The sequence below is a fragment of the Colossoma macropomum genome, unplaced genomic scaffold, assembly GCF_904425465.1.
Source record: "Colossoma macropomum unplaced genomic scaffold, Colossoma_macropomum, whole genome shotgun sequence".
Taxonomy (NCBI): Eukaryota; Metazoa; Chordata; class Actinopteri; order Characiformes; family Serrasalmidae; genus Colossoma; species Colossoma macropomum.
The window spans coordinates 18,180,545-18,207,700 of record NW_023494786.1 but is presented as its reverse complement, the minus strand read 5'-3'; the positions used below and the strand labels follow the sequence as shown (position 1 = coordinate 18,207,700).

At 39.6% G+C, this 27,156-nt stretch overlaps 4 protein-coding genes and 1 pseudogene across 4 annotated transcripts; all 5 read right to left on the bottom strand.

The window, feature by feature from the left end:
• Positions 1-6,600: 6,600 nt before the first annotated feature.
• Positions 6,601-7,563, bottom strand: LOC118826081 (olfactory receptor 52K1-like). The gene has a single exon (XM_036596971.1). The coding sequence runs from the start codon at positions 7,561-7,563 to the stop codon at positions 6,601-6,603; it is 963 nt and encodes a 320-aa protein (XP_036452864.1).
• Positions 7,564-9,371: 1,808 nt separating this feature from the next.
• On the bottom strand, positions 9,372-12,147 carry LOC118826070 (annotated as a pseudogene).
• A 1,897-nt stretch (positions 12,148-14,044) lies between these two features.
• LOC118826059 (olfactory receptor 52K1-like) lies at positions 14,045-15,001 on the bottom strand. Its single transcript, XM_036596950.1, has one exon. It carries the CDS (start codon positions 14,999-15,001, stop codon positions 14,045-14,047), a length of 957 nt encoding a protein of 318 aa, XP_036452843.1.
• A 5,380-nt stretch (positions 15,002-20,381) lies between these two features.
• On the bottom strand, positions 20,382-21,338 carry LOC118826049 (olfactory receptor 52K1-like). The gene has a single exon (XM_036596942.1). It carries the CDS (start codon positions 21,336-21,338, stop codon positions 20,382-20,384), a length of 957 nt encoding a protein of 318 aa, XP_036452835.1.
• A 3,214-nt stretch (positions 21,339-24,552) lies between these two features.
• LOC118827527 (olfactory receptor 52K1-like) lies at positions 24,553-25,515 on the bottom strand. Its single transcript, XM_036598928.1, has one exon. The coding sequence runs from the start codon at positions 25,513-25,515 to the stop codon at positions 24,553-24,555; it is 963 nt and encodes a 320-aa protein (XP_036454821.1).
• Positions 25,516-27,156: the final 1,641 nt, after the last annotated feature.

The following is a 27,156-nucleotide window of genomic DNA, read 5'->3' as shown; positions in this document are numbered from 1 at the left end:
CGCTGGCTACAAAAAGTTTGCAAGCTGTAACATCTGCCAAAGTGCATGTAACTGTTGCAAGTTTGGAACATGCTATTTTTAAGTTTAACTAAATATAAAGTAATTGTGATTTAATGTTTGTACAAATGTCTAAATTTTTTGTATACTTTAACATCCCGAACTCCTGCTAGGCCACCTCCAACCACTAGGAGGAGTTAGAGAACCGGGAGCTGATTCAGGCTGATCAGGTGCAGCTATGCATGCTCTACCTAAGGAGAGCTCTCCCAAAGCTCAATACTCAGTCTTGAGTTTATGCTGACAAGTGCATGTCTCTCTGCTGAGTCGGTAAATGGTATTCTCTCAGGTCTCGAGTTTTGGTACTTTGATACTTTGGGTTCTTTTCCAGTTGTTTTCCTTGTGTAAGCATAAAAAAGAAAACTTTGTGTTCTCTTCTGTTGACTACTTTCCTTATTTTTCAGAAACTTTTTATGAAGACACTGCTCTGGCATTTCTTTTGTTTGGCCTTAGCCTTCTCCCTTTTGTTTATCAGCTCTTCTGCAAAGGATTTCCTCAGCATTGCCATGGAAGCTTAGTGGTAACACAAGGTTGTGAGTTTGAGTCTCACTCTGTGCAAGCTTGCATGGGAATTGCCAGTTTGATTATCCTGTGTGATAAGCCAGCCACCACGTCACAGCAAGACTGAGCCAGATCATGGACTAAGCAGTCGCAATAGAACAGCTACATATTGCACTAGCTATCCAGGGTGTAGCGATTGGCCATCCTAAACTGTTCTGTGGCAGATACTAACCCAGCTGTTGCCCTGCCTGTTGTGGTTCCTCCTCCAGAGATTCCATCAGCAAGTTAATCTAGTTCTCAAACTGAACCTAATCTGCCTTCCCCAGAACAGTTCAATGGTGAACTAGGCCATTGTAGGGGGCTTCTCCTACAATGTGAACTAGCCGTCTAGCAGGAGCCCTCAAGGTTCCCCACTGAGCATTCTAAAGTAGCATTTATCATCATGCTGGTAACTCCCGTTTGGGAGAACAAGTTTACCACATATTCCCCCTCAGAGCTCCCGGTCATCTCCCATCCAATGTACCAAGTCTACCAAGCAGCCCATGCAGTTGGGAGATACCTGCCTTTCTCATCAGGAGCACGATACTCATATGCAAGAGGGCAGTTGTCTTTACTGTGGGCAGCCCAGTCATTTCTGTTCTTTAAAAAGGCAAGGGTCCATTGCAGGAAGGGGGATCTGAGACAGACTCAGGCCTATCACCCAAGACTTTTTGCCTTTTCCTTACTGCTACTCTGGCTAAAATCCTAAACCAGGCCCTAGCTAATCTGGAGACCTCTGTATCAGTTTTAGCCCTTAACAGTTGCCCTCTGGGGTTGGGCCAGGTGAGCCAGCAGACCCAGCTTGTCACCCTGCAGATAGGTCAGCACAAGGAGCAGATTTCATTGCTGCACATCCAACACCTGAGTTGCAGCTAGTATTAGGGTTCCCCTGGCTGCAACAGCATAATCTGACTTGTCCAGATGTCCCTCTAAGTATCCAAGTTTTACCTCCACACAGGTCCATTGACTATGCCATTGACATCCACCCAGGCAGCACACCACCTCGATGGAGGCTGTATTCTCTTTCTGGTCCTGAGAAAACAGCTATGGAGAAATACATCAGGAAGACACCAGCACTAAGGTTCATTTGACCGTCCACCTCACCAGCCAGAGCCATTTTTTACGAAAAAGGATGACAGCCTTCAGCCTTTCATTGACTATAGGATAGTTAACCAGACGAATGAAATGAATGAAAAGGTCACTATGAGAACCTTGAGATGCCTTTCAGTTTAATGAACACTCCTGCTGTCTTCCAACCCTTTATTAATGAAGTTCTGCAAGAAACTCTTAACCACTTTGTGTTCATCTACCTAGATGACATCCTCATCTACAGCTGCTATGTGGATGAGCACATAGTTCATGTTCGCCGAGTAGTCCAGCTACACCTCTGATATTGGCGTAGGGGCGGTTCTGTCCCACCGCTCCATGGACGACCGTAAGCTACACATTTTCATCTCACTCTTGCTGAACGCAACTATGATGTCAGGGATCATGAATTGCTAGTGCTCTGAAGAAATGGAGACGCTGATTGGAGGGTGCCAAAAATCCTTTCTTGGTCTGGACAGATCACAAAAATTTGGACTATATCCAGCAGGCCAGACGGCGTGACACACTCTTTAGACAGTGGGACACAACACTTGTTAATTTGTCTCCAGAGCCTATCATTCCAGAAGCCTGAATTGTACCTCCGTTATGCTAAGGACTGGAAACTGCCATACAGGACGGATGGGTTGGGCCCCCTGGAAGGCAGTATGTACCTTCTTCTGTTAGGGCCCAGGTTCTCCATTGGGGGCACTCCTCCCCTTTTGCTAACCACCTGCCTTGGACAAACTTCCCTCTGTCAAAGAAACTTCCAAGCTGCTATTATAACACATGGTTAGAGCCCATGGGTTTCCAAGGGACATGGTGTAGGACCATGGGCCCCTGTTCACCAGCCAGTTTTGGAAGGCATTCTGTCAGTTACTGGTGGTCTCTGTAAGTTTGTCCTTGGGCTTTCACCCTCAGTCTAATGGGCAGACTGACAGAATAAACCAGGACCTCAAAAGGACGATGTCAGTGGGCTTGGCAGAAGGCCTTCATTGCACTGCAAAAAGCCGCAGGAGTGGAAAACAGCAACTGAACATAAACAGCGACTACATCCCTTGTTTCATCCCAGACAGTGAGCCTAGCTCTCCACTAAGGACCTACAACTGAAAACAGAGTCCCAGGAGCTTGCCCCGCGATATGTGGGATCCTTCAAGCTGATAAAATGGGTTAACCTAGTATCCTACCAGCTTCTCCTCCCCTGCACTATGTGCATAAACCCAACATTCCATGCCTCTCGTCTTAAGCCGGTCCTCTGTAGCCCCCTAAATTTGACCCCTGGCCCTCCACCACCACGTTTGATCGCTGGATCCCTGGGTTACACTGCCTAGTGATATTTGACAACCATAATTGAATTTGATAATTGATAATTGACTGGTGACACCCATGGTGGTAACCAGCACTTGGTGGACTGGGAGGGACATGGGCTGGAGGAGCAGTGCTGGGTCCCGGTCGGTGTCGTCGAAAGATACAATGTGTCAGGTTTGGGAACATCAACAGCCATTCCTAGAGGGAAGGGTACTGTGACATCCTGGTCTCCTGCTATGCCAACTCCAACCACTAGGAGGAGTCAGAGAACCAGGCCAAGTTGATTGCCTATACAATTATCACAGCATCTCCATAGAACCATTTGTGCAGATCCTGAAGTTTGCAGATGACATAACTACGGTCAGCCTAATCGCTGTTGGTCAATGTGGAAAATGCTAACTTTGGATTTAAAGTTTATTTAACTGGCATACTGTTGCAGGTGGTTAACTAGGCAGTGAAATATCAGTAGGTGTGCTATACAGTTTTGTTGTCCTAATTCACATAGAGTGTAATTGTAAATATCTGCAAAAAACAGAAAAGCCGAGATTCATATAAGCTTTGGCTACTTCGATGTTGTAACATGTACAATATTGATCACACACAATCCTGTTTCCAGAACAATTGGGGCAGCACCGTTTTCTCCCTGTAACGGCATCTCTTTCTCAGCTTCTATCCGCTGCAGTAACGTTAGTACTGAAGTAATGAATTTCATATACCCATTTATTTATTCACCACCTTAAGATGCTTGATGCAGCTACGGTCATGGTAGTAGTTGGGAAAGTAGAGATTCCTAGATGACCCTGTCCCCTGCAACTTCTTCCAGTTCTCATCCCAGTAGGCCAGGCCTGGTAAAGTCAGGGATCACCCTAATCAGATGCCAAAACCACCTCAACTGGCTCCTCTCAATGTGGAGTAGTGGCTCTACTTTGAGCTCCTCCCGCATGACCAAGCGCCTTACCCTATCAAGTAGAGTGTAGCCCACCACCCAGCAAAGAAAGCTCATTTCCACCGCTTGGGTCCATGATCTCATTCTTTCAGTCATTGCCCAAAGCTCATGACCATAGGTGAGGATTACTGTCCCAGCGTGTGGCAGATCTCACAAGCCCTCTTCCAATCACTCATGAACAAGACCCCCAGATATCTAAACTCTTCCACCTTGGGCAGTTCCTTCCCCTGGAGTGGGCATGCCATCCTTTTCTGGGCTAGGACCATGGACTCTGGCTTGGAGGTGCTGAGCCACATACCAGCCACTTCACACACAGCTGTAAACTGCTCCAGTAAGCACTGAAGGCATCCATGTGATGGATCCAAAAGTACATCATCATCATCTGCAAAAATCAGGGATGCCACCCCCCGGCTTCCACACATGAAGTCCTCCTGACCTATGCCTTGACGCCCAGTTCATAAATATCACAAACAGAAGTGGAGACGAGGCACAGTCTTGGTGCAGTCCTTTACTTAATGCCGAGAATACAGACACAACTCTCACTCCAGGAGTACAGAGACTGAAAGGCCCGGAGTAGTGACCACGACACCCCAAACTCTCAGAGGACCTCCCACAGAATATCTCAAGAAACATAGTCGTAAGCCTTCTCCAAGTCTACAAAACACATGTAGACTTGGTTGGCACACTCCCATGCCCCCCTCAAAAGCTGGTCCATTGTTCCACGGTCAGGATGGAATCCGCATTGTTTCTGAGCAGTGAACACAAGATACCATGTACCCTGGCAGGGAAAGGGTTACTGGGATCTAACCCTGGAGCCAGGCCTGGGGGTAGTGTTCTTCGGCAAGCGCCTGGTGGTCAGGCAGCCCATGTAGTGCGTCCGGCCTCAGCCCAAAAAGGCATTGTTGGGGGACCATGTGTGCCCACCACACCTAAGGTCCAGTGTGGGAGACTGGTGCAATGCCATATAGGTGGGACACACAATTCAAATAAGGGAAAAGTGTTTTGACTTTCATAAGTCGTTAAGAAATGGCCATATAAAATAGCTACTCACCTAAAAAAATGCCCATATCCAGAGTTAGGGCAATAATAAAAAAACTTCCAATCACCTGGAACTGTGACAAACTTGCCTGAATCAGGACTCGTTTATTTTGCCCCACGTACTGAGTGGGATGGTAAGTGAGGCAAAAATTAATTTAACTAATTTAAAAAAATTATTAATTTCATTTGTTGTGAAGTTAAAAAAAAAGTAGCATCTTGGGGTCACCAAGTCTTCATAACTACCATTAGATGCCACCTTCATGCCAATAGCTTATTTGGAAAGCATGCCAGGAAAAAGCCTTTCCTTTCATCTAGCTACAAATGTAAGTGCCTGGAGTTTGCTAAACGCTACCAGGACTTTCACTGGAACAGTGTTCTAGGGTCAGATGAAACAAAAATTTAGCTTTTTGGCAACAATCAAGGTGGGTTTAGTGTCAAAAAAAGGGTGACTACACTGAAAAGAACCTGTTGCCCACTGTTAAGTATGGCAGAGTATCTGTGATGCTGTAGAGCTGTTTAAGGCACCAGGAACCTTGTTCAATTGAAATCAAAATCTGTCTGCCTCTACCAAAAAAACTAAAAATGGGTCATTATTGGATCTTCCAGCATTTAACTGAATCTGAAGGAGAAACATTAGCTAGACTATTAAACCTATTAAAAATTACTGACCCAAAAACACACTTCAATGTGTGAACAAGGGTAAACCACCAGGTTTAGATAGAATCCCTATTCAATCTTATTTAACTTTTTGGATGGAGCTGGGCCCCCTTCTGTTAAAAATTATACATTTTTCAGTCGAGCACGACGAAGTTAATATACCTGTTGGGGCAGTCATGGGCTGGAGGTTAGGGAACCAGCCCTGTGACACGAAGGTTACCAGTTCGATCCCCAGAGCCAACAGGACAGGGCTGAAGTGTCCTTCAGCAAGGCACCTAACCCCCAACTGCTCCCTGAGCACTGTGGATAGGGTGCCCACCGCCCTAGTGTGTCTGTTCAGTAGTATGTATGTGGTGTTTCACTGCACAGATGGGTTAAAATCAAAAGAATATATAATGTAACATGGGGTGTTTCTTCTGCATGCAACTTTACATAGCACCCTTCTCAAACTCAAGTATGCTTTGCAATTACAGTGCTACAAATCAACAGCAAATCTCACACTCACACACACTCACACACTCACACACACACTCACACACACACACACACAGTTCCCAACATGGTAAGTTAATATCTTTCAGCTTTTGTTCTCATTTTTTTTTATTTATTTCTCAAACCCAAACACTTTAACAATGCCTGTTTATACAGACTGTCCACACTTACCTTTGCATTTTCCTCTGTTACTTTCAAATGAATGATTCTCCAAGACAGGCTTTTTGATGAATTTTCAAATTATTTAATTAATTTCACGTTAGAATGTTTTCCTTATGTTTAGGTAACTGGTAAATTGCAAGATAACTTTTTAGTTAAAATAAATCAAAGAGTCACTAACATATCAATTAAAGTAAAACACATAAAGGAGAGTCTAAACTTAAGGACACAATAGCTATTTATGCAGCATTTATTGTAAGCATTTTTGAAAATGTGGCCACTGAACAGGTTTGAATAACAATGCTGCAGCCTACATAACTGGATTAATGTGATAAAATTTTCACATGGTTAAAGAATTTTAAAAACTGCTGCCTTATTTCTTTTGTTCTTATTCCATAAATAATTGGATTGAAACAGCTTGGAAAAAGTGTGTACATTGTACTAGCAAAAATACGGCTGTTTGGAGAAAAATTATTTCTAATTCTATATGACAAAAAAGCTGTCAAAACAAATACTAAACTAAAAGTCATAACGATTATATGTGTAATACAAGTGTTGATGGCCTTCATGCTGGACTTGCCTGATTTCATTACAGAAGCAAATATTATTACATAAGATACAGTAATAAAAACAAAATCTGTAGTTGGTATTAGAAGAGCAGTTGCAAGCCCTAGTAAGTTATTAATAGAAGTATCTTCACATGCCAGTTGGATCAATCCCATGTGTTCACAAAAACAGTGATCTATCTCATTCTTCATACAAAAATGTAGTTTTCCAGCCAAAGAAACCACTGCAACATTTAAGAGTATATTTCTAATTACTGGAACAATAATAAACTTGAGAAAGTTGGACATTTGCATATAATTGTGATAAGAAAGAGGTCTGCATATAGCAAAGAACCGATCTAGAGCCATCCACATCAGTAAAGTAGACTGATATGAACCAAAAAATTGAGTGCAAAATATTTGTGCTAAACAGCCCACAAGTGAAATTCCATTCCAGTCAAATAAAAAGCTGAGCAGCATATGTGGTACAGAAAACATTGGCATAAACAAGTCCACGATGGCCATTACACCAATTAATACAAACATTGGAGAGTGCAGAGCTCTCTGGGTTATAATTAAATATATGAGAATAGAGTTTGAGGTGATAGACATTAAAAACATCAGAAAATATGGGATGAATAGAAAGCGCCGCCATTCTCCCAAAGAATAGAAACCATTCAGTTTGAATGTAGTGAATGAAATATTTTCTGCAGGCAGATCTTGCATACTGTTCAACACCATGGTATAATGATTTAAAAAAACATGCTCACTACTGCTAACTACAACAGTAAGATTTTTACTACTATCAATAAGTGATGATTTGATTCATTTGAATATTCCAGATTTTGGTGCAACAACTACTACAATGCTAGCTGAATGCCAATGAAAACGTTACCCATTATTACTTAAGATTAGCAATATTTCCTTTATAAGAAATCATCCATCCCTTACAAAGACATATATAAACTTAATAAATAATGACCTTCAAAATTGTTATGGCTTTTCACATTCAACACATGTTTTTTACATAATCGTTTAAACATGGCTATTTTGGAATGATGCTGCAATGAAGCTGTATGATAGAGAATTACTTTTAGAAGCTCAAAAATTTTGCAGTTCACTTCAAAACAGCAAAAATATCAAAATTCAATATTAAACAAAGGCATATACTATACTGTTTAGTGCAAATGCACTAAAAATCATTTTCTCTTCAGAACACTGAATTGAAGTATTGCTCTTTGCACAGCCAAATATCACATATCCCCTTCTGCTTCCTTAACAGCTGATTAATGCTTGACGTTTGTCTCTGCTTCTATATACAGCCAGTTATGCTCTCATGGGGCTATGTTATATTCCTACAGGCTTTTGTGCTGGCATAACAGACCCCTGGTAATCTCCATTCCTTTTGCATTTACCAGCTACAAATATATACACAATAAATAAGCCTCTATAAACAAGGCTTTTAAAGCATGAATTTGAGTATAAAGGTTTAATATTTTTCTTTAAGCTTTAGGGAAACACTTTGATCTCCACATGAAGTTGTGTTTGTCATGCTTCCCAAACTGTATGCTTATATTCTATAGACTTCTGGGATCACAAAGACAGTCTCTCAAGTTATACTTCTGATCATAATGATTTCCTAATAGTTGAGATATATGCTGGGGGTGGGGCTGGGGGTTCTGATGCATTCTGATACAGGGAAAATTCTGACTTTCCTAAAATTTGAATCTTCCGAACTGTTCAGATGGTTGCAGTGCTTGAAATTTGTTGAGGGTGTGATTTCTGAAAGTGTAAAGTAAAATGAGACTGTAAGAATGCCAACAGCACAAGGAATCATTTCATTATGGGACAAGCAGTAAGAGGGCTTGGCTTAATTGGTCAAACAACCATGGTCAAGCTGGAGGGGTCTGTAGACCTTTTGTGGCGTAACCATTTTGATATTCCCTACCGCAATCTCCCTAGGCATCAGCATCTCATTAGATGCTTCTGGCACTTAATGGTCAATGCTCTTTCTTCCTGAAAGATCAGAGGAGGCACACTGGGGCCTTTGGTCCAAGTCAATAGGTGGCAAGTTTCTTCCATTATCTCACTTACCACGCCTTGGCTTTGATATTATAAATCATAATATCTGAGTTTAACATGCTGATAGGCATGAATGTAGAGCAGGGTTGAAAGTTTCTGTCTGAGCTGTATATTCTGAACATCTCAGGAATCCGAAGTAAGTGAGGAGAAAAAGGCCTTCTAATGTAGTGGATAGTTCTTTGGGGAAGAGACCAGTGTGGAGAGCCTGAATGCAGTGGTGGAGGATGTCAGAGGTTCAGGGCAGCTGATGTGGTGGAAGGCGAGGTTCGTTTCTTTGGATTTCTTTTAGTAAAAGTATGATCTGAGGGTGGTTAGCTGTTGTGTGTTGGGTTCCGTTGATAAGCTTCATAAAGAAATTGATCCTGGCTAAATACACTCTTAAGGTGGAAGAGCGAATGGCTAAATATGAACTGGCAAATGTGAGGAAAGCAGCTGTCGTTGAAAGATTGTCTGAAGGGAAAGGGATGCTATGGAGTGCATGGAAGCGCTGGAAAGATTTCCATCCAGACCAACAGGTCGACAGGGTACGAGCTTGGAGGAGGAGCTGAAAGAAAATGAGAGAGAGAGTCAACAAAAGCATTCGAATGGCCTGGGATGTGAATGGCTCAAAGAATAAACTGATTTTGGATTGAGTGCCAAGTAAGGCGACGTAGGAATGGCATGAGTGTTAGGGATGTAGAACGTCCTTTGTTGATTATATGAACAACTGCAGAGTTGTCTGAGTGGATGAGAATCACTCGTCCTGTCGATTCATGTCCCCAAACGAGTGCAGCGATGACAACTGGGTAGATGATTTGAGGGAAAGCAATGCAAACTCCAGAGGCCAAGGAGAAGCAAACCAGCGGCCACCATAGAAGCCTATCGAGGGAGCTGCATCAGTGAATAATTGCAGATCTTCAGGGACTAGGATAATGTCTTCATAGAAGAAATAGATGCCATTCCAGTGCTGGAGGAGGAAGAGCCAGAAGCAGAGTTTCAAAATACATGCATCATCCAGGGAGAGGCAGTGTTGGAGTGAGGGAACCGAGGAGGCAATGCTGAGGAGGTGGGAGATAAACAAGCGTCCTTGAGGTATTATTCGAATTGCATAATTGAGATGCCCAAGAAGAGAGAGGGGCTGGAGCTTCGAACAACGAGGCTGCAGCACAAATTCTGACAGGGCGGTAGTAATGCAATCCGGCTTATCAGGTGGAAGGGAAGCCTGGAACAAGACTGAGAGAGGGGGACACCGAGACGCTGAAATGCAGAGGAGAGGGTACAGAGGCCATACGCAGGTGGGGAGGAAGGGGAGACCACCACAAGGAAGTCATTGAGGAGGCGGAGCATGTAGGGTAGTCTGCAAACATTCAGCAAGATCCAACACAAGGCTTCAACCAGGGTGTCGAAAATCTTGGGGCTGCTCTTGCAGCCGAAGGCGAGACAAACTGCAAAGTAAAATCTGCCTTCCCAGAAAACTCCAAACAGATGCCAAAAATCGGGGTGCAGAAGGAGGATCCTAAAAGCTGAGATAATGTCAGCCTTGGCGAGCCAAGCTCCATGGCCGGCCTGCTTGATGAGCGATATAGCATTATGCACAGTAGAATAGTGGAGGGAGAAATCAGAGCTAGGCGTGAGACTGTTGATGGATGGTTCTGAGGAGCCATGAGGATCAGACAAATTGATGATGAGGCGTTTCTTGCTGGAGTATTTACGAGTGGCAACGCCGATAGGATTGACATGATAAGGAGGAGAAGCGAAAGGAAATAAAAGATGAAGCAAATAAGAGACGAAGGAATGATCAGGATGGAGGGTGAGGTCAGCAGCGAAGGGCAGGGACATTAGCAGGAGTAGAAAGATGCCGGAGTAGTCATTTGGGCTCAAACTTAGGAGGGTGAAGGGGACATCCAGATCTGGAATGAGCTTGGCCACAATGAGAGCAGACATGGAGCAATTTGCATGAAGAAGAAAAGCATCCAGCGGAGTTGAAATTATTACAGACCATCCGGCCCCCAAGGAAAAGCAAACGCTGCCCGCGGCTGTCGCGGGAACTGGAAGTCGTAAAGACAGGGGCCGCAGTGGGAGCAGAGGGCACGTTAGGGCAGGGAGTGGGAGGGGGCGGAGTAAGGAGAGTGCAGGAGGAAGCAAGGTGAGACGGGCAGCCGCAGAGCTCACAGGAGAGAGCAGTCTGACCAGCGAAAACACGACAGTAGAGCTCAAGATCCAGGTAGCCCCAGTATGTAGAAATGTTCCACTGCTGAAGATGGGCAGATGCGCGGGCCTAGAACAGACGATGGTACTAGTAGAAACCTGACCTTCCAAATTGAATGGCGAGGTCCAAGATGATGGAAAAATAGTCATTCAGATCCTGACGCCTAGATGGCAAGGCTGAACAGATGACATCACGGCACATGGAAAAGGTGAGGGTGAACTCAGGAATGGTGAGGACCTTAGAAAAGCAAGGTTCGGCACAATGGACGTAAGAGAAACGTCGCCGGCATCAATGGTACAGGAAGCACCAGAGGCAGCAGAAGGGCGAAGTAACGAGGGGAGACTGATGTCCGCACCTTGGAGGATCCGCGTACGCAGAGCAGAAGAGACAAGAGGTGGATTGAAGAGGTGGGCATCACCGGGCGGGACAGCAGGAGGTGCACCGTAGAGGGAAAACGAGGAGTTGGTGAGGAGGGGCCGTGGCTAAGCTGGCAGTGACTGCAACTGGAGACCTGGAACGGGATCAGAAAATGAGGCAAAAGGGCAAGCAGGGAACATCAGGAAAGACTGAGGAAATAGATATGAAGAAAAGGGGGGCTGGGATGATGAGGGAACAGGGAGGGACGATGAGGGGAGGGGTTGGGATGATGAGGGAACGGGAAAGGATGATAAGGGAAGGGGTTAGGATGATGAGGGAATGGGAAGGGATGATAAAGGGAAGGGATGGGATGATGAAGGGAGGGGTTGGTATGATAAAGGGAGGGGTTGGGATGACAAAGGTGGAAGCTGAGAAGAGAGGAAGAGACATAGCCAAAGATGGGGCAGAAAAAGGCTGGGAAAAAATAGGGGGAGAGAGTCAAGAAAAAACAGAGCCAGCAAAAGAGGCAAGCTGCCTGGGAGCGGGACCAGGACATCCAGCATAGGACAGCACTTCTGTCGAGGAGGCATCCAGGGTGCCGGTGACGTCATCACGTGCCAGGGCTGTGGGGAAGGCAGGTGCTATTTACCCCCGAGAGACTGCACATACCGGGAGAAAAGTGCTGCCTTAGGCGTCATACGGGCGAAAGGAATGCGCCGTTCCCGAGTTTAGCCATGGTCCACTCGAAGATAGACGGAGGTCTTGATTTAGAGCCGGAAGGGTGCGGAAGCGCTGGAGCCAGGGGAGCCGCGGGAATTCTCGTCTCTAGACGTGCACGGAGACCACGCCGGAGCGGGTGGTGGATCCAGGGGCGAACGCTGGCTCCTTCGGGAGCCACTGCGTGCGGCACGAGAGCCATCATGGCGAGATGAGGAGCCAGAGGAAGCCGAGGCAGCAGGCATGTTAGGACCCGCAATGACAGACTTGAGCCACGGTGCAGGATCCCTGGGAGGAAAGATGCTGGCTTTCTCCAAAGAGGTCATCGTCAGAAGCAACAATGTCGAGGTCCATGACAAGATGAGACGATAGCAGGTAAGTAGCACAAAGCTGGGTCGGTGCGAAATTCATCATGAGTAGAAGGAGTGAAGGACTGGTATTTATAGGAAGCTGGAATTGAGAAGGAGAAGTTTAGGCGTGGCCTTTCCTCAAACTTCAGTTATGTCATAACTTCATTATATACCCATAATTGTCAAAAATAAAAATGACAGAATAAAAATAACAGAAAATTGTAACAGATTGAAACCAGCCATGTAAATTATAAAATTCAATAGTATATACTTAGAGAACGAATAAATCACCAGAATGCATAATGATCTATACAAGCAATTTAATTATGTGTATGTCTCTTCACATTCGTTGCAAAAAATATGAACAAGTGAATCCTGACTGATTTTTTTGTTTTTGATTTTTGTTGAGTACCTTCTTTATTTAGTGGACCTGCTCCTGCTTATTCTTTCTAGAATGTGACTGGCCTTCTACATCCACTGGTGCAGCAAATCTCTGTGGACACTTTATTATTTTTTTATTTTAAATCTTTTATTATATTTTTTGGAGATCTCCCTTTTAGTTTGTTTAATTCAGATCTTTACACTGTGAAGCATGTCATTCAACATGAAAACTGACAGTGAATTACAGCTTTATTAATTACTACATTTGAGATTGTACTACACTGGCTTGAACACAGTTCTAAAATGACCAATATAAAGTAAAAGAAAAATAAGAGGTCTGAAGAGATTTAAATACACCCAACAAATTCAGTTGTCCAGTGTACTCTTTTATGGGGTGATGTGGTACATATTATTCTAATAGGATTCCAGAAGGTCAAACAGCCAGTCTCCTTATGAACCTAGGCCCATGTTTAATTAAGCCACTGCTGGGTGTAGTGGAGAAATAAGGCACTCATCAAAGAAAAACCTTTGAGTTTTGTTCTTCTTCTACAAAGGTGGAAGGCCGGGTACCCTGTAACTCTTCAACTTCAGTCTCAGACTTAGTAACTTCTCATGCTGATTAACAATAAAGCCATCACCCATTTTACATTAAGACAAACAGTCAATACAGACAGGGAATTTACATTTTCCTCAGTTAATAACCAGCAGTGTTACTTTTAAATGAAAGACTTCCTAAGACAGGACAAAAACGGTTATTTTACAGGAGAAAGAGGAAAGCTTCTTACCTTTTAATGTAACTAGATTTTTTTGCAAGTAATTTTGAACACTTCTACTGTATTATTCAACCTGGAATTTTATCAAAACCCTAAGAAATCATGTACAATAAACAAACAAACAAACACACAAACAATCAACTTATTTCAATAATTTCAAACTGGTATTATCTACCTTTGTTTAGGTAAATCGCAATGTCAGTTCATTTAGTGTGCACTTTTGAATTGTGGAGTCATTACATTACACAACCACCCATCCACAAAGGTGAAATTAAACTTAAGGTCACAAGTAGTAGTTATTATTGTAAGTAGTCGTTTTTTAATGTGACCACTGAACAGGTTTGAATAACAATGCGGCAGCCTACATCTCTGAACTAATGTGGTAAAACTTTCACATGGTTAAAGAATTTAAAAAACTGCTGCCTTATTTCTTTTGTTCTCACTCCATAAATAACTGGATTAAAACAGCTTGGCAAAAGTGCATACAGTGTACTTATTAAAGTATGGTTGTTGGCAGAAAAATTATTTTTAATTCTATATGACAAAAAAGCTGTCAAAACAAATACTAAATTAAATGTGATGATGATTATATGTGTTATACAAGTGTTAAAAGCCTTCATAGTGGACTTTCCTGATTTCTTGACAGAAGCAAATATAATTATATAAGATACAGTAATAAAAACAAAATCTGTAGTTGCTATTAGAAAAGCAGTTGCAAGCCCTAGTAAGTTGTTAATAGAAGTATCTCCACATGCAAGCTGGACCAATCCCATGTGTTCACAAAAACAGTGATCTATCTCATTCTTCATACAAAAATTTAGTTTTCCAGCCAAAGAAACCACTGCAACATTTAAGAGTATATTTCTAATTACTGGAACAATAATAAACTTCAGAAAGTTGGTCATTTGCATATAATTGTGATAAGAAAGAGGTCTGCATATAGCAAAGAATCGATCCAGAGCCATCCACAGCAGCAAAGTAGACTGATATGAACCAAAAAACTGAGTGCAAAATATTTGTGTTAAACAGCCCACAAGTGAAATTTCATTCCAGTCAAATAAAAAGCTGAGCAGCATATGTGGTATGGAAAACATTGGCATAAACAAGTCCACGATGGCCATTACACCAATTAATACAAACATCGGAGAGTGCAGAGCTCTCTGGGATATAACTAAAACTATTAAAGTGGAGTTTGAGGTGGTAGACAATAAAAACATGAGAAAATATGGGATGAACAGAAAGCGCCGCCATTCTCCCAAAGAATAGAAACCATTCAGTTTAAAAGAAGTGAATGAAACATTTCTTGCAGGAAGATTATCCACGCTGCTCATGGTAGAGTCAGCAAAAAAACATATTTGTTACAACAGACAATAAAAGCAATATTTTTAGTAATGCTACCAATAATTACAGATGATGAATTTGACGCATTTCGAAATTGCATTATTTTGTTGCAGCCACTACTATAAGGCTAGCCGAATGTATAACCTATTATTACATTACATTTGCATCATTCTATCTGATATGAAAACAATATTCTTCACATCTAGATTGATGTGAGGCTTTCCATTACACAGACAGAGTTTTATAGATAATTACATCCAGTCTAGGTGGGAAAAAAAAATTGTGAATTTATTCATTCAATATGCATATGTGTTTTAAATAACAATTTGAAGAACAAATTCCAAAATAATTTGAAGGATATTCTAGAGTGACACTGCAAAGACAGCTCTACAATAGGAAAACACTTTAAGTAAGCTCCGGAACTCTTACGGTTTAATTGTATAATGGCAAAAACTCACAAAATTAAACAAAGATGCATATTATACTGTGTGTCTGTGGTGAAACTGAAATACTGTTCTTTGCATAGTCATTTATCATGTACAGATATTTTGTGTCACAACAGCTGAATAAAGCTTGAGATTTGTCTCTGCTTTTATATACATCCAGTTCTCATGGGCCTTTGCTGTATTCCTACAGGCTTCTGAGGAAGCTTTCAGAGACTGGCGTGGAACAGCCATGCTATACACATGCTGCACTCTATCTACTATGAGGATTTCCTCACACAGTTGTGTTTTAGATAGATACAGTGGAAAGAAAAAGTATAAACATTTGGAATTACCTGGATGCATGTGTAAAGTATAAACTATAGTTCTGAACGGTGCAAAAAAATCTGAAATATATATAAAGTAATGGAGCTGCAGTTACCATTACAGTTAAGGCCACAGTTACTGGCTCAGTTAGTGTTAGTGTTATTTTAGCAGTAATCCACAGATGAGGTTTACAGTTGCAGTGCTGTTTCCACAGTAATGAATAAAGAACCCAGTGAAGTATTTTCTTCTGGTAGACTGGTGCCCCTTATATTAGAATTATTATTGACAATTACCTTTAATTGTATTCTATCTATTATTAATAATAATAAATAATTGTAACACCTTAATTAACAGTGATCATTTAGCTGTAACTCTTACAAGAGGAAGCTGTCTAGTCACTCTGACACAGACCAAAAACTAAGATTGAACTTCCCTTCGCTTGCTGCTGCAACAGCTTTCCAGGCCAAAATGTTTAGATAGCCATAACGATATAAAAAATCATGACGTATCTCTTGACCTGGCTAACTTTTTGGTGGTCAGGTAATTTATGAAATGACAGAAGGTTACATGAGAAATGTGCAGCACCACGATGGCAGCATGCTAACTGCATTGCTGGGCATGTCACCACTATAAACAGGACGTTTTATTGAAGTTTTTTGGTGTTCTGACCAAGCTGCATAGCCTGGGACTTGTAGTATACAAAACTAAAGTCAGCTTATTTAAGTGGTTCTACAAACAAACCTCCTGAATTGAGTATTTCTATTAAATATGATAGCCATAATTTCTTTGTTGTCATTTAGAAGAAACTGTTGACCTTCCCTGGTTAAATAAGGACAATAGCAAGTTGAGAAACAAAACATTTTCCAAATGACAATGGTATGATATGAGGTTTAGCCTAATGCTGACAGCAGCACAATCATCATCCTGCATATTTCAACACTCTACAGGGGTCAAAATAAAACTATAACAAGACTATGCACACATTAACAAGAACACAGGTTAAACCCTTAAATGGCCAGGGCCCACCAGCAGGTTTTATCAAAGTTTTATTACACACTTTGATAACGTAAGAATAGCTCAGCCAGTTTGCACTGAAGTCTCTGTAGTTACTGAATAATAAACCTTAGTATGTAATAAGCCTGGGATTTAAAGGGGTTAACATAAACCCAACAACCAATTCAACAAGAAATTGCATGCAAAAACAAAACCAATGCAACAAGCAGTTGCGTGCAGAAAGCAGTCATCTGCTCTTGACAGGCACAACACTTACCCAATGAAGACAAGATGAATTAAAATCAGACAGTTAAGACCTAAAACTTAAAAACCCACACAGTCAAGCTTACTGAATGAAGAATACTGCTACGGTGTATGTGGAAAATATTTATGGAAGATTTTTATCTTACATTTGATGACTTTATGCATGGAAATAGACAGTCCAAACTTTTTCAACTCAGGCTGACATATTTTATTTGTGTTTGGTTTTGACAATAGGTATCCTGGTATCCTAAAAATAAGTGTATGTTCAGGAATGACATGGACAGCAGCAGGATTTCAACTGGCTGTAACACACTGACAAGGTTAAAATTAGCTCACTTTTTGGCTGTGCCAATAGTAAGTTCCCACAGCGAGTCAAGATAAGGTTTAGATTTTGTCATAATTGCTCACGGAGACCTCCCTGTGGCTTGAGCCCCTGGGCATGTGCCAAGAAAATCCTCAAGATCATATAGGCCCGGTTGGCAAAAAGGGGTTATAATAACTTTGTGTAACAAGTTTTCATAATTGTAAAAACCAGAGATTTCTACAAGACTCTGTGGTGCTCTTAAGCACACAGTTATAGTTGAATACTACATAGTGATTAAACAGTGTGGTGAGCAATGCTGCAGCTTTGCACACTGCCAACTGGGGTTTAAATCCAGGCAGATATAGTACAACTCCATTTCCAAAAAAGTTTGGATGCTGTGCAAAATGTAAATAAAAACAAAATGCAATGATGTGCAAAACATTTAACCCCTACATTTAATTGAAAATACTACAAAAAACAACATGTCAAATGTTGAAACTGAGAAATTTTATTGTCTTTTGAAAAATAAATGCCCATTTGGAATTTGACGCCAACAACACATTCCAAAAAAGTTGGGACGGGGCAACAAAAGTAAAAAAAACACCTGGTGGTTGATTGGCAACAGGTCAGTAACATGATTGGGTATAAGAAAAGCATCCCAGAGAGGCTGAGTCTTTCAGAAGTAAAGATGAGGAGTGATTCACCACTCTGTGAAAGACTGCACGATCAAATAGTGCAACAATTCAAGAATAATGTTTCTCAACATAAAATAGCAAATAACTTCTGCTTCTCATCATCTACGGTACATAATAACATTAAAAGATTCAGAGAATCTGGAGAAAACTGTGCATGCAAGGGACAAGGCCAAAAAATTAATATTTGCTGGCCATGATCTTTGGGCCCTCAGACGGCACTGCATTAAAACAGTCATGATTCTGAAGTGGAAATCAATGCATGGGCTCAGGAAACTTCTGAAAAACACTGTGTGAAAACAGTTCATCACTGCATCCACAAATGCAAGTTAAAACTCTAAAACGCAAAGAAGAAACTATGAAGAAACTATATGAACAGGATCCAGAAATGCTGCCACCTTCTCTGGGCCTGATCTCATTTAAAATGGACTGAAGGGAAGTGGAAAAGTGTCCTGTGGTCTGACGTATCAACATTTGAAATTCTTGGACTCTGTGTCCTCTGGGCTAAAGACCACTCAGCTTGTTATCAGCGCACAGTTCAAAAGCCAGTATTCATGATGGTATAGGGGTGCATTAGTGCACATGGCATGGGTGATGTGCACATCTATGAATGTACAATTAATGCTGAACAGTATATATACATGTTTTGGCAACATATGCTGCCAACCAGACAACGTCTTTTTCAGGGAAGGCTTTGTTTATTTCAGCAAGACAATGCAAAACCACCTTCCGCATGTATTACAACATCATCTGGGTGCTAAACTGGCCTGCCTACACCTGCCTATCACCACTGAAAACATTTGGTGCATTATAAAATGAAAAATATGACAAAGGAGACCCCTGAACTGTTGAGCAGATGAAATCCTATATCAAAAAATAAAATAAATAAATGGGAAAACATTTCACTTTCAAAACTACAGCACTTTGTCTCCTCAGGTCCCAAACACTTAGAGTGTTACTGAAAGAAGAAGTGATGAAACACAGTGGTGTGTCAAAGTGTTACTCTTTGTTCTCAGGTTTGCCATGATATGCTCCTTCATAAATTAGATGAAGGTCCACCAAATGAAGAAGGTATGTATGTATATATATATATATATATATATATATATATATATATATATATATATATATAAATACACACACATATATCATACATACACACCCATAATTGTCAAATATAAAAAAAGATAACAGAAAATTGTAACAGATTAAAACCAGCAATGTAAATCATAAAATTCAATAGTATATATTTTGAGAACAAAAATCATCAGAATGCATAATGACCTACACTAGCCATTTAATTATGTGTATGTCTCTTCACATTTGTTACAAAAATATCAAAGAGCGAATCCTACCTCTTTTGAGTACCTTCTTCATTTGGTGGACCTGCTCCTGCTTACTCTTGCTGGAATGTGACTTGCTTCCTGCATCCACTGGTGCAGCACATCTCTGTGGACACAACAAGGGGTGAAGACCTGAGTGGACACAGGAGGGACTTTAGGACACTGGGATTAGATTGTTTATTTTTAAATCTTTATTATATATTTTTGGAGATCTCCCTTTTAGTTTGTTTATTTCAGATCTTTACATTGTGAACCACATCATTCAACATGAAAACTGACAGTGAATTACAGCTTTAATTAATTCATTAGATTCCAGAAGGTCAAACAGCCAGTCTCCTTATGAACCTAGGCCCATGTTTAATTAAGCCACTGCTGGGTGTAGTGGAGAAATAAGGCACTCATCAAAGAAAAACCTTTGAGTTTTATTCTCCTACAAAGTTGTTGAGCCAGGTACCCTGTAACTCTTCAACTTCAGTCTCAGACTTAGTAACTTCTCATACTGATTAAGAACAAAGCCATCACCCATTTTACATTAAGACAAACAGTCAATACAGACAGGGAATTTACATTTTCCTCAGTTAACTGCCAGCAGTGTTACTTTTAAATGAATGACTTCCTAAGATCTAGGTTATTTTACAGGAGAAAGAGGAAAGCTTCTTACCTTTTAATGTAACTAGATTTTTTTGCAAGTAATTTTAAACACTTCTACTGTATTATTCAACCTGGAATTTTATCAAAACCCTAAGAAATCATGTACAATAAACAAACAAACACACAGACATTCAACTTATTTCAATAATTTCATACTGATGTTATCTACCTTTGTTTAGGTAAATCGCAATGTCAGTTCAATTAGTGTGCACTTTAATTTTTGAATTGTTTAGTCATTACATTAAACAACCTCCAATCCACAAAGGTGAAACTAAACTTAAGGTCACAAGTAGTAGTTATTATTGTAAGTAGTCGTTTTTTAATGTGACCACTGAACAGGTTTGAATAACAATGCTGCAGCCTACATCTCTGAACTAATGTGGTAAGACTTTCACATGGTTAAAGAATTTAAAAAACTGCTGCCTTATTTCTTTTGTTCTCACTCCATAAATAACTGGATTGAAACAACTTGGAAAAAGTACATACAGTGTACTTATTAAAGTATGGCTGTTGGCAGAAAAATTATTTTTAATTCTATATGACAAAAAAGCTGTCAAAACAAATACTAAAGTAAATGTGATGACGATTATATGTGTTATACAAGTGTTAAAAGCCTTCATAGTGGACTTTCCTGATTTCTTGACAGAAGCAAATATAATTATATAAGATACAGTAATAAAAACAAAATCTGTAGTTGCTATTAGAAAAGCAGTTGCAAGCCCTAGTAAGTTGTTAATAGAAGTATCTCCACATGCAAGCTGGACCAATCCCATGTGTTCACAAAAACAGTGATCTATCTCATTCTTCATACAAAAATTTAGTTTTCCAGCCAAAGAAACCACTGTGATATTTAAGAGTATATTTCTAATTACTGGAACAATAATAAACTTGAGAAAGTTGGACATTTGCATATAATTGTGATAAGAAAGAGGTCTGCATATAGCAAAGAACCGATGCAGAGCCATCCACAGCAGTAAAGTAGAGTGAAATGAACCAACACTCTGAATGCAAAATATTTGTGCTAAACAGCCAACAAGTGAAATCCCATTCCAGTCAAATAAAAAGCTGAGCAGCATATGTGGTATAGAACATATTGGCATACACAAGTCCACGATGGCCATTAGTCCAATTAATACAAACATCGGAGAGTGCAGAGCTCTCTGGGATATAACTAAAACTATTAAAATGGAGTTTGAGGTGGTAGACAATAAAAACATGAGAAAATATGGGATGAATAGAAAGCGCCGCCATTCTCCCAAAGAATAGAAACCATTCAGTTTAAAAGAAGTGAATGAAACATTTTTTGCAGGAAGATCTTCCACGCTGCTCATGGTAGAGTCAGCAAAAAAAACATGCTTGTTACAACAGACAATAAAAGCAATATTTTTAGTAATGCTACCAATAATTACAGATCATGAATTTGACGCATTTGAAAATTGCATTTTGATGCAGCCACTACTGTAACGCTAGCCAAATGCCAATGACAGTATAACCTATTTGCCTCATTCTATTTGATATGAAAACAATATTCTTCACATCTAAACTGATTTTTATAGATAATTACATCCAGTCTAGGTGGAAAAAAACTTAATTTAAGAATAAATTCACATTTATCCAAATACATATGTGTTTTAAATAACAATTTGAAGGACAAATTGCAAAACAATTTGAAGGATATTCTGGAATGACACCGCAAAGACAGCTCTACACTAGGAAAACACTTTAAGTAGCTCCAGAACTCTTACGGTTTAATTGTATAATGGCAAAAACATTGTTTAATGTTTATGATACTGTGGTTTGAGCAGAAGTGATAAAAATGATGTACTGAATTGAAATACTGTTCTTTGCATAGTCATTTATCATATGATATTTTGTTTCACAACAGCTGAATAAAGCTTGACATTTGTCTCTGCTTTTATATACATCCAGTTCTCATGGGCCTTTGCTGTATTCCTACAGGCTTCTGAGGAAGCTTCCAGAGACTGGCATGGAACAGCCATGCTATACACATGCTGCACTTTGTCTACTATGAGGATTTCCTCACACAGTTGTGTTTGTGATAGATACAGTGGAAAGAAAAAGTATATACCTTTGGAATTACCTGGATGTATGTATAAAGTCTTTTAAAAATATGGGTTGGTCTTCATCTAAGTTACAATAAACACAATCTGTTTACACTAATAGCATGCAAATAAGGTATTGTTCTTGTCCTTATTGAAAACATCATTCAAACTTGCACAGCGTAGGTTGGAAAAATTATGTGAACCCCTAGGCTAATGACTTCAACAACAGCTAAGTGTTATGAGCAGCAAATCTGGAGTTCTATCAATGAAATGAGATTGGAGGTGTGGGTTAAAGCTACATTGACTTACCAGAAGCCTTATGATCAATAATTCTTAATTTGCATAAAGCTGGAAAGAGTTGCAAAGTAATCGCAAAGAGTTCAGTTAATCATTAGTCCACAGGCAAACTGACTATAAATGGAGACAATTTAGTATTGTGTCTACTCTCCCTAGAAGTGGGAACCCAGCCATGATCACGCCAAAGATACAACGCAGAATGCTCAGTGAAGTCAAAAAGAACCATAAATTAAAAGCTAAAGGCTTAAGGAAAATGCTGGAACTGGTTAAAATATATGCTCATAAGTCTACCTTATGAGAAATATGCATAGTGTCCATGGCAGGACACCACGGAGGAACTGCTGCTCTCCAAAAAAACATTGCTGCCAAAGAGCACCCATGACTTACTTATTCCACTGTGAATATTTAGTTGGTGTGCACAATACAGATATGAAATATTATAATTGTTTGAGTGTTATTAGCTTTAGCATGTTGTGTTTATGTATACTTATGACTTTTATGACCATAACTAGATCTGGAACATAGATAGGGCCTTAGCCAGACCATACAGTATTACAAGGTACTCATAATGCCCTGTGGTTGTAGAGAAGGCAGACTTCCACTCATCTCCTTCCTGGAGAGAGCACTGTAACTTGAATCCTTTAAAGGCTGTGATTGGCATCAAACTTCAGTGTTATGTAGGGCTGTCAGTTGTTGGTTTATAGCGTCCAGTGCAGCTATTTGATGTTCATGTTGTTGCAGCTGTTGTTTTTGCTGTGTGTGAACAGTATTTGTTCTACACAGACTTCCCCAGGGGCTGTTGTGATTGGTCCCTCACACACTGTTTCATTATCAATAACAATTTACTATGCTAAACTAAATAATAAAGTATAAACAACGAACCACTGAAATAAGTAAATAAAATCAGATAAATAGAATAAATGTTTTGCCAAGCACTCTCGTTCATTAGGTAGCCCATAATCAAGAAATATATCTGTTTTCAAAGATTATTCTATTAACAACCTGCTTCTATAATGAAATCATAATAAATCATAATGAAACTGCGCCTTGCGTAAGTTGCTGCCCTGTTTGCCAAGAACATGCCTGTATAAAACAATTAACATTAAAGGGTTTGCATGCATTACTTTGTTTTGGCTGCATTTTCAGAATGCACTTTCTTTGCAATTTCTTGTTGTCACAAGAAAAGTTTGCAGATTGCCTGATTCTCTCCTGAAAGTGTGACTCTTTTGGAAAAACAGCAACGAAAACATTTGTACAAATATCTTAGATTTCCCACATTTGTACAAACGTACCTTAGATTTCCCTCCCATATCTTATTTATCTTTCTTCCTGCTGCATATATGAATGTGGGTAAGTGAGTATGTAACAAAATCATTCAGTTTTAGTTGTTGGTCATCCTAGTAATTCTATTAATTGTATGTATAATTTATTGTCCCATGCATAATAACACACCAACTATCTACTTGTTTTCCTTTATTTGTTACAAAAAATTAGCTTTGAGTTAGTAATTGGGGGAGGTTATCTGTTGAATTTAGGTGGGGTAGTATAAATGATATTCTATAGCTGTGAGTAACAGAACACCTCTTTAATCCTGTGCTTGAAGTCTGCTAAATAATGTTTTGCACTTGCACTTGGGGTAAGAGTGGGTGTGAAGAGGTGGTAGCTCCTCTTGTTTATATTTAAAGCAATTGATTACTCAAATCAGGCAATCAAATCAACATCCAGTACACCTGGGTATTTGTGTGAGGATTGGGGTCTTCTCATGGTGAACTAACTACCCTTGGTGCAGGGCCTAAACCAGAAGCATGTACCAAGAATGAATTGGCAAAACGTTCCAGTGTTCCAGATTAAGGTTTTATAGACTGATGAGTTGAGTGGACATGCAAGGGGAAAAAATGTTTTCTTGGAAATGTAAGTGAATAAGAGTACAACTCAATTTCGGTAATAAAGCACAACTCTTTTAAAACAATAATTACGTATAGTAATGAATAACAACTCTCTATCCACCCCGCTAACCTGTTTATAATGAATTCCTAACCTTAAATCGAATAATGCACCAATAAAAATGTACAATTATGAAAATGGAGACAGTTTATTTATTCATTTAACCTGTTACTCTAAGCGGGTTCTCAAAAAATGCCCACTGGATAACATGTTTAACAATGCCACACCACACATTATTGGACTACTGTGGTGAAACTTTTGCACAGGTAAAGAACTTAAGAAACTGTTGCCTTATTTCTTTTGTTCTTATTCCATAGATAATTGGGTTGAAACAGCTTGGGAATAGAATATACATAGTGCTTATAAAAATACGACTGTTGGAAGAAAAATTATTTTTTATTCTGTATGACAAAAAAGCAACCAAGGCGAATACTAAACTACCTGTAATAATGATTATGTGTGTAACACATGTGTTGATAGCCTTCGAGTGTGATTTCCCCGACTGTATGACAGAAGCAAATATTATTATGTAAGATACTGTAATAAAAACAAAATCTGTAGCTGGTACTAGAAGCGCAGTTAAGAGTCCTATCAAGTTGTTAATAGAAATATCTCCACATGCCAACTGAACCAATGCCATGTGTTCACAAAAACAGTGATCTATCTCATTTTTCATACAAAATTGCAGTTTTCCTGCCAAAGAGACCATTGTAGCAACTAAGATTACATTCCTGATTACTGGCACAATAATAAACTTTAGAAAGTTGAGCATTTGCATATACTTGTGATAATAAAGTGGCCTGCATATAGCAAAGAACCGATCCACAGCCATCCACAGCAATAAAGTAGACTGAAATGCACCAACATAATGAATACAAAACATTTGTACTAAACAACCCACAAGTGAAATCCCATTCCAGTTAAATAAAAAGCTTAGCAGCATATTTGGGACAAAAAATACTGGTAAGCACAGGTCCACAACAGCCATTAAACCAATTAATAGAAACATTGGAGAATGCAAAGATCTCTGGGATATAATTACATACATAAGAATGGAATTTGAGATGGTAGACAATAAAAACATAAGAAGATAGGGAATGGACAGAATGGGGTGCCATTCTTCCAAATCATGGAAACCATTCAGTTTGAAAATTGTGAATGAAATATTTTGCACAGGAAGGTACTGCATGCTGTACACTGTCATTTTACATTCAGCACTGTCATAAAAAAAAGGGCAATAAATGACAGCAATCAGTTACAGCAAAATGCTTCTCTATTATTACCAACAGAAATTCAAAGAGAAATTCTAATTTAAGCACAGCCACTACTGTAATGTTAGCTCAAACAAATGACAGTATTTTCTGTTGAAGTATCACATCTGTATTATTTGCTTTATGTGATATCCCATTCTTCATATCAAGACAAGAAGTCATCACAAAATCATGCTGAAAATTTTAACTCTGCTTTGATAGTGGCTGTTCACAATGCAAAGATAGCTGTATAACAAGAAAGCACCTCTTTATCATAGAGTCAGGTGATCAGTATTCTCCATTTTGTGCAAATGTAAAGAAACCAGTATATACTCAAAAATAGAAGTCCTAAAAGTCAAATTCACCTATTAGGGATCTGATTTTACTTCCTAACATTTGATTAAAGCTTGATGTGTCTCTTACTATATATACCATAGTGTTTGCTCAGGAGGCTAAGGTCTCTTCAGGCTCTTAATGAAGCAGCAGTGACATGAAAAATTCTTCCTTCTCTCCATCTCCACCTTCCATTTACATACATATTGTATTTTGGCAGCCTTAATCTGAATCCATATCTGATAACAGTTTTTTTTCCTCATGGAAGAGGTTATTTTAATGATATTTGTTTATTAGCTTTTGAAAATTTGTTCTCCAATTGCATGTTCACATTCTATATGCCTGGGTGATATGTGCTCTCAAATCTTCGCCTGAGTTCAGACCTGATGCAGTGCAAGCTTTTTTCAGAATAAATAGTTTTGACATGCAAAAATCTAATTAACATGATTTTCCACTACCGCCAAATGCAGTCGATCAGCCAAGAAGTTTGGTGTCAAAACTTTGACTTCTTCGTTTAGAACTGGAGCTGCTGGGCTATAGGTGCTAATGAACACTTGAAGTCAGTAGTCACCCTAACCATTTCCACAAATACACACCAAAATCCTCATGTATTTACTTCAAATTATGCCCAAAAGAAATGTAAATTTGTGTAAAAAAAAAAAAAATGATTCAGTAAAAGGGCACCGATAGTTCTTGTTTACACATTAAAGCTAAAATTGGAACTTCATGATCATCCACATAACATCTCTTGCTTAGCTTCTCTACCTACGTTACCTAGTTTTTGGTTTTTTTTTGTCTTATAGTCCCTAGTGAGTCATACTGTCATGAAACTCAAATATGAACCATCATTAAATGGATAGGGCCATTATTGACTTCCAATGTTTCTTAGCAACATTAGCCTAGTAGCTCCAGTTCTAAATTAAAGACACAAAATTTGTACACTAAACAAGTTGTGGCTGATCGACTGCCTTTGGTTTTGGGTCTGAGAGTAACGCAATTTCAATACTCTGTATGTCCTGTACATATTGTAGTATTGACAATAAAGCTGACTTGACTTGACTTTAAGCAGAAAATCCTGTTCCTACATTCCTATATTCTTAAATTTTCCTACAGAAAACTACATGAACAGAAACCTTTAACATGACAAATGATTATAGCTGACTGATTCTGTAACATAAGCAATCTTATCATAACCCACTTTAAAATATTCATACATAATTGTTATGTACCATTGCCTTTTATTTGTTACTATCCCATTCATC